This window comes from Coregonus clupeaformis, chromosome 10 (genome assembly GCF_020615455.1).
Source record: "Coregonus clupeaformis isolate EN_2021a chromosome 10, ASM2061545v1, whole genome shotgun sequence".
NCBI lineage: Eukaryota > Metazoa > Chordata > Actinopteri > Salmoniformes > Salmonidae > Coregonus > Coregonus clupeaformis.
In genome coordinates, this window is record NC_059201.1 from 16,032,737 (window position 1) to 16,043,266 (window position 10,530).

Genomic DNA, 10,530 nt, shown 5'->3' on the forward strand with positions numbered 1-10,530 from the left:
TTAATGGGTGCATATGAGAGATGCTACATTGTTAATATACAGTATATGCCATTATATTATATAAACTGAACAAAAATATAAACGCAACATACAATCATTTCAAAGATTTTACTGAGTTACAGTTCATATAAGGAAATCCGTCAATTGAAATAAATAAATAATGCCCTAATCTATGGATTTCACATGACTGGGAATACAGATATGTATCTGTTGGTCACAGATACCTTTAAAAATATGGTAGGGGCATGGATCAGAAAACCAGTTAGTATCTGGTGTAACCACCATTTGCCTCATGCAGCGCGACACATCTCCTTCGCATCAGGCTGTTGATTGTGGCCTGTGGATTGCACGCTCCCTCAAAACTTGAGACATCTGTGGCATTGTGTTGTGTGACAAAACTACACATTTTAGAGTGCCCATTTATTGTCCCCAGCGTGTTTAATCAGCTTCTTGATATGCCACACCTGTCAGGTGGATGGATTATTCTAGCAAAGGAGAAATGGTCACTAACAGGGATGTTAACAAATTTGTGCACAACATTTCAGAGAAATAAGCTTTTTGTGCGCATGGAACATTTCTGGGATCTTTTATTTCAGCTCATGAAACATGGGACCAACACTTTACATGTTGCGTTTATATTTTTGTTTAGTGAATATTATATATACACTACCATTCAAAAGTTTGGGGTCACTTAGAAATGTCCTTGTTTTCGAAAGAAAAGCAATTAGTTTGTCCATTACAATAACATAAAATTGATCAGAAATACAGTGTAGACATTGTTAATGTTTTAAATGGCTATTGTAGATGGAAACGGACGATTGTTAATGGAATATCTGCATAGGCATACAGAGGCCCATTATCAGCAACCATCAGTCCTGTGTTCCAATGGCACGTTGTGTTTGCTAATCCAAGTTTATCATTTAAAAAGGCTAATTGATCATTAGAAAACCCTTTTGCAATTATATTAGCACAGCTGAAAACTGTTGTGCTGATTAAAGAAGCAATAAAACTGGCCTTCTTGAGACTAGTTGAGCATCTGGAGCATTAGCAATTGTGGGTTCGATTACAGGCAACAAAGAACTTTCTCCTGAAACTCGTCAGTCTATTCTTGTTCTGAGAAATGAAGGCTATTCCATGCGAGAAATTGCCAAGAAACTGAAGATCTTGTACAACGCTGTGTACTACTCCCTTCACAGAACAGCGCAAACTGGCTCTAACCAGAATAGAAAGAGGAGTGGGAGGCCCCGGTGCACAACTGAGCAAGAGGACAAATACAACGTCAACAGTGACGAGGCGACTCCGGGATGCTGACCTTCTAGGCAGAGTTGCAAAGAAAAAGTCCAGTGTCTGTGTTCTTTTTCCCATCTTTTATTTTTATTGGCCAGTCTGAGATATGGCTTTTTTTTTCAACTCTGCATAAAAGGTCAGCATCATGGAGTCGCCTCTTCACTGTACTTTGGGTACCTTGTTAACAATACAACATGAAATCAATTTCTTAAACATTGCTGCGTTTCGGAAACGGCAAAGAAAATGTGTAATCTGCTTGGCACATTAAAGTGACTTACCTTACAGATCAAGAAGTCAGCTAATTTCCACTCCATTCATATGCAAATCCTTTTGATTCGTACACTGGCTTGTCTGGTTGTCATGTTTTTGTTTTAACCTGCCTTTCCCTTACAGTGAGGGAAAAAAGTATTTGATCCCCTGCTGATTTTGTATGTTTGCCCACTGACAAAGAAATTATCAATCTATAATTTTAATGGTAGGTTTATTTGAACAGTGAGAGACACAATAACAACAACAAAAATCCAGAAAAACGCATGTCAAAAATGTTATAAATTGATTTGCATTTTAATGAGGGAAATAAGTATTTGACCCCCTCTCAATCAGAAAGATTTCTGGCTCCAAGGTGTCCTTTATACAGGTAACGAGCTGAGATTAGGAACACACTCTTAAAGGGAGTGCTCCTAATCTCAGTTTGTTGCCTGTATAAAAGACACCTGTCCACAGAAGCAATCAGTCAATCAGATTCCAAACTCTCCACCATGGCCAAGACCAAAGAGCTCTCCAAGGATGTCAGGGACAAGATTGTAGACCTACACAAGGCTGGAATGGGTTACAAGACCATCGCCAAGCAGCTTGGTGAGAAGGTGACAACAGTTGGTGCGATTATTCGCAAATGGAAGAAACACAAAATAACTGTCAATCTCCCTCGGCCTGGGGCTCCATGCAAGATCTCACCTCGTGGAGTTGCAATGATCATGAGAACGGTGAGGAATCAGCCCAGAACTACACGGGAGGATCTTGTCAATGATCTCAAGGCGGCTGGGACCATAGTCACCAAGAAAACAATTGGTAACACACTACACCGTGAAGGACTGAAATCCTGCAGCGCCCGCAAGGTCCCCCTGCTCAAGAAAGCACATATACATGCCCGTCTGAAGTCTGCCAATGAACATCTGAATGATTCAGAGGAGAACTGGGTGAAAGTTTTGTGGTCAGATAAGACCAAAATCGAGCTCTTTGGCATCAACTCAACTCGCCGTGTTTGGAAGAGGAGGAATGCTGCCTATGACCCCAAGAACACCATCCCCACCGGAAAACATGGAGGTGGAAACATTATGCTTTGGGGGTGTTTTTTTGCTAAGGGGACAGGACAACTTCACCGCATCAAAGGGACGATGGACGGGGCCATGTACCGTCAAATCTTGGGTGAGAACCTCCTTCCTTCAGCCAGGGCATTGAAAATGGGTCGTGGATGGGTATTCCAGCATGACAATGACCCAAAACACACGGCCAAGGCAACAAAGGAGTGGCTCAAGAAGAAGCACATTAAGGTCCTGGAGTGGCCTAGCCAGTCTCCAGACCTTAATCCCATAGTAAATCTGTGGAGGGAGCTGAAGGTTTGAGTTGCCAAATGTCAGCCTCGAAACCTTAATGACTTGGAGAAGATCTGCAAAGAGGAGTGGAACAAAATCCCTCCTGAGATGTGTGCAAACCTGGTGGCCAACTACAAGAAACGTCTGACGTCTGTGATTGCCAATAAGGGTTTTGCCACCAAGTACTAAGTCATGTTTTGCAGAGGGGTCAAATACTTATTTCCCTCATTAAAATGCAAATCAATTTATAACATTTTTGACATGCGTTTTTCTGGATTTTTTTGTTGTTGTTCTGTCTCTCACTGTTCAAATAAACCTACCATTAAAAGTATAGACTGATCATGTCTTTGTCAGTGGGCAAACGTACAAAATCAGCAGGGGATCAAATACTTTTTTCCCTCACCGTATCTACACGGAAATAATATAATTTCAGTAGTCCTCTATTATGATTACATTTTTCTATCTCGCATAGTATACAGCCTTGTGGTTGAATATATATGTATCTATTGTAGGTCCTAGGATACAACAATGAATAATGCGGAACAAATAAATACCATCAAAGGATACCTTACAACTTAAAATAATGAACAACTTGTGAAACAGCTGTGAAAACCAACCTGGCAATATTTAAGATTTTAATACATAAACTTTTATAGTTTTTGGTACAGTTGTGTAATTAATTAATTTTTCACAGATTTGTTGTACACTCACATGAAAATCATAGACTAAAATACTGAATTCTGTTGTGTGGAATATAGAGGAGGTGGTTGCTCTGTGGGTGGGAGGTTCTGCCTGTCACTTGCCTCACATTTTGTTGCGTTATATGGAATTTAAATGCATGACTGTAACTTTTCTTCACTGATCTACTACAAAACCTAGCCTACATCACAATTTTAACTTATTTCCCCCCACTGATCTACTTCCCAATTTCAAGGTAAAGAAAATAATATGTAGAAATAAATACAACTATTTTGATTAACTAGTTAAAGATGAGTAAGCAGATTTGACCTCATAATATGAACAATAAGCCTATTTATAAACTGGTTGGTTCGAGCCTTGATTGATTGGCTGAAAGTACAGTTGAAGTCGGAAGTTTACATACACCTTAGCCAAATACATTTAAACTCAGTTTTTCACTATTGCTGACATTTAATCCTAGTAAATATTCCCTGTCTTAGGTCAGTTAGGATCACCACTTTATTTTAAGAATGTGAAATGTCAGAATAATAGTAGAGAGAATTATTTATTTCAGCTTTTATTTCTTTCATCACATTCCCAGTGGGTCAGAAGTTTACATACACTCAATTAGTATTTGTTAGCATTGCCTTTAAATTGTTTAACTTGGGTCAAACATTTCGGGTAGCCTTCCACAAGCTTCCCACAATAAGTTGGGTGAATTTTGGCCCATACCTCCTGACAGAGCTGGTGTAATTGAGTCAGGTTTGCAGTTCTCCTTGCTCGCACACACTTTTTCAGTTCTGCCAACACATTTTCTATAGGATTGAGGTCAGGGCTTTGTGATGGCCACTCCAATATCTTGACTTTGTTGTCCTTAAGCCATTTTGCAACAACTTTGGAAGTATGCTTGGGGTCATTGTCCATTTGGAAGACCATTTGCGACCAAGCTTTAACTTCCTGACTGATGTCTTGAGATGTTGCTTCAATATATTCACATAATTTTCCTTCTTCATGATGCCATCTATTTTGTGAAGTGCTAAAGTCCCTCCTGCAGCAAAGCACCCCCACAGGATGATGCTGCCACCCCCGTGCTTCACGGTTGGGATGGTGTTCTTCGGCTTGCAAGCTACCCCCTTTTCCCTCCAAACATAACGATGGTCATTATGGCCAAACAGTTCTATTTTTGTTTCATCAGACCAGAGGACATTTCTCCAAAAAGTACGATCTTTGTCCCCATGTGCAGTTGCAAACCGTAGTCTGGATTTTTTATGGCGGTTTTGGAGCAGTGGCTTCTTCCTTGCTGAGCAGCCTTTCAGGTTATGTCGATATAGGACTCGTTTTACTGTGGATATAGATACTTTTGTACCTGTCTCCTTTTCGCACCAAATACGTTCATCCTGAGCGGTATGACGGCTGCGTGGTCCCATGGTGTTTATACTTGCGTACTATTGTTTGTACAGATGAAGGTGGTACCTTCAGGCATTTGGGAATTGCTCCCAAGGATGAACCAGACTTGTGGAGGTCTACCATTTTTTTTCCTTTGATTTTCCCATTATGTCAAGCAAAGAGGCACTGAGTTTGAAGGTAGGCCTTGAAATACATCCACAGGTACACCTCCAATTGACTCAAATTATGTCAATTAGCCTATCAGAAGCTTCTAAAGCCATGACATCATTTTCTGGAATTTTCCAAGCTGTTTAAAGGCACAGTCAACTTAATGTATGTAAACTTCTGACCCACTGGAATTGTGATACGTGAAATAATCTGTCTGTAAACAATTGTTGGAAAAATTACTTGTGTCATTCACAAAGTAGATGTCCTAACCGACTTGCCAAAACTATAGTTTGTTAACAAGAAATGTGTGGAGTGGTTGAAAAACAAGTTTTAATGACTCCAACCTAAGTGTATGTAAACTTCCGACTTCAACTGTATACCATGGGTATGACAAAAAATGAGTAGCCTAAGAGACCAAATATGACCACTAGTGTCCCCGAAAACATGCTGGTTGCTCTCCTCACAACAAACATTTGTATAGTCACTTCTTCAAAGTTAAAACCTTAGTTTTACCTGCCTTAATAAACAAATGTAGGAAGATACATTGAATAATTTTCAAAGATGATAAAGAATAATAAAGATACAGTAATGTTGTTTGAAAAACAAGCAACTAAAGTCATAGCAACCATCGCCCTGACCCGTGATTAGGTCCAGATAAGGTTCTGAAGTGAAGCAACCCTGTGATGTTGACATGCCCACTGTGACTATTGGAAATGTACAGTACAACCCCTGGCACAAGTCTCACATTTTGTTGCCTTATATGGAATTTAAATGCATGACTGTAACTTTTTTTCACTGATCTACTGCAAAACCTAGCCTACATCACAATTAACTTTTTTCCCCCACTGATCTACTTCCCAATTTCAAGGTGAAGAAAATAATATGTATGTTCTGATTAACTTGTTAAAGATGACCATGAGTAAGCAGATTTGACCTCATAATATGAACAATAAACCTATTTATAAACTGGTTGATCCGAGTCCTGAATGCTGATTGGCTGAAAGTATACCACGGGTATGACCAAACATTTATTTTTACTGTTCTAATTACATTGGTATCCAGTTTATAATAGCAATAAGGCACCTCCGGGGTTTGTGGTATATGGCCAATATACCACGGCTAAGAGCTGTATCCAGGTACTCTGTATTGCGTTGTGCGTAAGAACAGCCCTTAGCCATGCTTTATTGGCCATATACCACACCCCCTCGGGCCTTATGACCCATAGTGGCCCCCAGAAATTGTGGTCGTTCTCACATGCACATTATTTGAAATGATGATATCGTTGCACAATAAATAATTTCAACTGGCATATATCATCATTTACTGAGTCAGATGTGTCCAACTGCTTACATACCCCTATAAAAGTCAATACTCTCTCAAAATAAATTGATTGTATGATTTACTGTAGGATTCCTTGTTACAGTTGTCCCTATCAGTAATTACATTCTATATTTGCTTGTTGTATAAACAAGACCATAGATACATTATGATGAGATGGAAAAGAGGGAGGAAGAGGAGGGGGGAAGAAGAGGAAGCTAAGCAAGCAATAGTAATAGCAGCGTATAACTATTGTAAACCTGTTGCTATTTATCTACATCTACACACACTGTCCTGTAGTGTGCAAAAAAGACTGCATGGATGAAGTGTGACTTTACAGCAGAGCAGTGGCTTGATAACGTTCCCTGCCCCAGTTCCCTTTGGACAGAGAGACAGAGAGAGGGAGAAAGGGAGAGAAGGAGCAAGAGTGGTGGAATGGGATCAGAGTGCGTGTGAGCAGAAGCCAACCCAATTAGAGGAGTATATTCTCAGCGTGGTGTGAGAGGAGGAGTGTGGCTGGGGGCCAGCGTCTGGGGGTCGGGGCACATATGAGGAGGAGGGACAGAAATAGATCCCTGAGTGTCACAGTGGGCACGTCTGTGTCTCCTGTGTGTCAATACTGTAAACTGACTGCAGCGGGCCCGCAACACAGACCGAAAGGCAGGTAGACAAAGAGACAGCTGGACAGGCAGGTAGGCAGATAGATAGATAGATAGATAGATAGATAGATAGATAGATAGATAGATAGATAGATAGATAGATAGATAGATAGATAGATAGATAGATAGATAGATAGATAGATAGATAGATAGATAGATAGATTTTTTACAATCCCAGTTGAAGTTGAATAATGTATCCCCAGGGTATATGCAAGGGTCACTGCAATTTCCCTTGAAAATGAACCAACTGTATCACAAAAGGAGTTGCTTCATAAGTTTGGCCCTTTCCCCTACTGTATCTCTGAACAGATCCATGCTCCAGAGAATTGCAGTGTTTGCTAAAGGCTAGAAATCCCAATGATTGCATACGGTAGTGTGCATTTGCATCTCACAAAAGCTGTGCAGTGCTTTTGAAGTTTACATAATTTGAACTGCTAGGGCAGTTTGTAGGTATAATTGCCTAAGCCTATACTGTAGGTCCAGAAACAAATTAGATGCTCAGTTTGAGCTAATCTTAGAACCTGCAACTATGCTCTTACTTCTGTTCTACTAAACATGGGCAGATTGATTTCAATCCCAAAATGAGCTTTGAATCTACCTGGCTTCTAAGTTCTAACCGGTACAGCTAGATGACACAACCAGTAATTACGGCATCTCGGTTAAGAGGATACATCAGACCAGCAGTGCTTCCCCAATCTTCTTGGAAACATCACGCTGGAACAGAGAAAGAGCGTTCACTTTTAAACCCTGATCCATTATTTTCCTGAGACAGAAAGAGAATTGGCCAGTCAGTGGAGGAAATGTAATTCCACACCCCTATTTAACTGGGGGTATACATGCATCACTGGCCACATAATCTGTGCTGTCAGGAGGAACTTTTCATTTACACCAGCATATGGAATGTGGAGTGTGTGTGTGTGTGTGCGCGCGCGCGTGTGCACTTGCACGTATGTGTGCTGCATTATGTTTAATCTAAATTGCTAACAACTTTCTTTTAAACTGTGGTTTAGAGATGAAATTGACTACGATAGTCCTAAACCAATTATAGTTGTGAATGTACTAAGCAAAATAGAAAAAACAGAAAAATTACATCATTTCTAGATACTGTCTAATTCATGTAATTTAATTTAATATATTTACAAAAAAATTACAAGTTCTACTTTTTTCAATTTGTTCTTTGCAGAGTAGAAGGCAGCAACATCATTTTTATTTGAGATTGAGACATGATTGCAAACGACCACTTCATATGTAGTGTGCGTCAACCCAACCCAGCCCACTTCCTCCACACTCCCATAGAAGGTGGCAGAGCCCAACATCAGTCCCTTGCCAGTCGGACGTTGATGCTACCGCAGCACATCCCCATACTCTTAAAGAACGGGGCGATGGCGATGTCCAATACACTGCCCCACACAGTCTGAACCCAGTGCATGTTGATCAGGAAGAGCTGCATACAGGGCATGATCAGCCTGGAGACAGACAAACAGACAGACAGACAGACAAAGAGTGAGCATAAACAGGCCAGGTCAATGTCTCTTTAAGATAATTTAGGGCTCTATTCAATCTGTAAAGCTAAATCGTTACAGATTCCACAATATACATTTAAAGGTAGTTTCTGATTGAGCCGACATATGCAGCATTTACCGTGAATGCAGTCTCCGCTAAAGTGGCAACATTGCTTTAAATGTAAATCACGCTGTAAAGATGAACTTCCGCAATACAGATTGAATAGAGCCTTTATACTATACACCATGCATTTAAACCACAAGCACATCATTAAACTCCATTAAGCACTAACTGAAGACATTGAATAGATCACGTCAGAGGAGTTCAAAGGTGAGAGGACCCACCAGATATGCAGGCAGCTGAGGACAGCGAAGAGGATCCCTGCCACCAGAGAGATGGGCACGGCCAGGAGGAGGGAGATGAGCCGGTAGCACCAGAGACGGGACACCTCAAATAGGGCGTGGCTCCACAGCCACACCTTATCGAAGCTCCGCACCGAGGGGGGCTCTGCTATCACGTCCTCAAAGGTCACCTCAGGAGACACAGTCTACAGTCAGTCAGGGCATGGCCTGGTGGGAGCTCTCTTTAGCATGGGGCTTTAGTGAAGGTCTATGTATAGGGATGGTGAGAAAAAGGACGTTCTCCATAAATTCGGTATTTTCCCCCCAATAACATTCAGAACTTGGATGCAGGGGAACCATAGATATGTATTGTAGCACTTACTGAAGTAACCACATTACAATGAGACTGAAGGCTCTATTCAATCTGTATCACTGAAGTTCAGCATCACAGCATGATTACAATTTTAAGTCAAAGTTGCCGCGTTAGCAGAGACTGCATTCACGGTAAACGCTGCATATGTTGGCTCAATCGGAAATTACCTTTACATTTCTATTGCCCAATCTGTAACGCTTCAGCGATACAGATTAAATAGAGCCCTGAATCATCACTCATATGGTCACAGCGGGAGAGGAGTACTGATCTTTGAGATGACACACAAGGCACAGTTCTAACTGTGTCCACACGAGGTCAATATCGCTCAACACACCACTTTCCAACATCAGATTCCACTTCGTTGGATGGCAGATCTCCCTCCCCATTGCCTCCAGATTTATGTCCAGTGTACCATTAAATATATGGGCTTTGAGATAAATGAGTGCTCATCTCAATAAAATCCTAGGCAGTTAATCCATACCACTGAACAATGTATACATTGTATATTACATAACAAGTTTACCATTAACGGCTCATGGTGTACACAGCACTATGTATGCTACCAAAATCCTTCCAAATTACTTCCTATCTCAACCATAACATTACCAGAGTATCACAGAACATCATTACGGGATTGTTTCCATAGTGTCTCTCTTACTTCGTCCCTGTGTTTAAACCTCCCCTTCCATTATCTGGAGTCAACAGACAGGGGATGTGTGGTACTGTATGTGGAGTATGGGCAAACACACACAGTGCTTTTATCTCCCACAGAGTGCTGTCTGTCTGTCTAAACCTCCACTTTACCTCGCTGTTTACCAGGCTGTGCTGCCGTGTGTGTCAGTTACCTTTAGACACTTGTTGACTCCCCTTGGGTCCCTGTCCTTGACCAGAAGCCTGGTGTCACTGTGGGTGGAGTCCTCCTCCTGGGCTGGTTCCTCTGCCTCTACCTCCACTACTTCCTCCAGTAGTCCCTCTGCAGTGTGTCTGCCTGGAGGGATCCCCAGGGGTGGGACCCACAGAGGGGTCTCCTCCTGCTCCTCTATGTCCTCCAGGTCTAGCCTGGTCTCGGCTGGCGTACGCCCCGTGGTCATGGTGTGTGTGCCTCGGTGGCGTGCACCCTCACTGGGCTGGGAGAGAGGATGAAGGGGGGTCGCTCTGGAGGTTGACCACTGTAGACCAATCCCACTCCTTTCGCCTCAGCAGCCCAGTCACTGGCACCCCGGTGG

The 10,530-nt window shown here is 41.7% G+C and overlaps 1 protein-coding gene across 2 annotated transcripts; it reads right to left on the reverse strand.

The window, feature by feature from the left end:
* Nucleotides 1-8,189: 8,189 nt before the first annotated feature.
* On the reverse strand, nt 8,190-10,530 carry LOC121575218 (caveolin-2). 2 transcript variants are annotated; one of them, XM_041888178.2, is made up of 3 exons: nt 10,150-10,530; nt 8,935-9,137; nt 8,190-8,553 (listed from the first exon to the last, which is right to left on the reverse strand). In XM_041888178.2, the coding sequence occupies exons 1-3, from the start codon at nt 10,393-10,395 to the stop codon at nt 8,403-8,405; spliced, it is 600 nt and encodes a 199-aa protein (XP_041744112.1). In that variant the 5' UTR covers nt 10,396-10,530; the 3' UTR covers nt 8,190-8,402. The 2 variants fall into 2 exon arrangements, with proteins under 2 accessions (XP_041744112.1, XP_041744113.1); XM_041888179.1 differs by having other exon boundaries at nt 8,935-9,122; nt 10,150-10,527.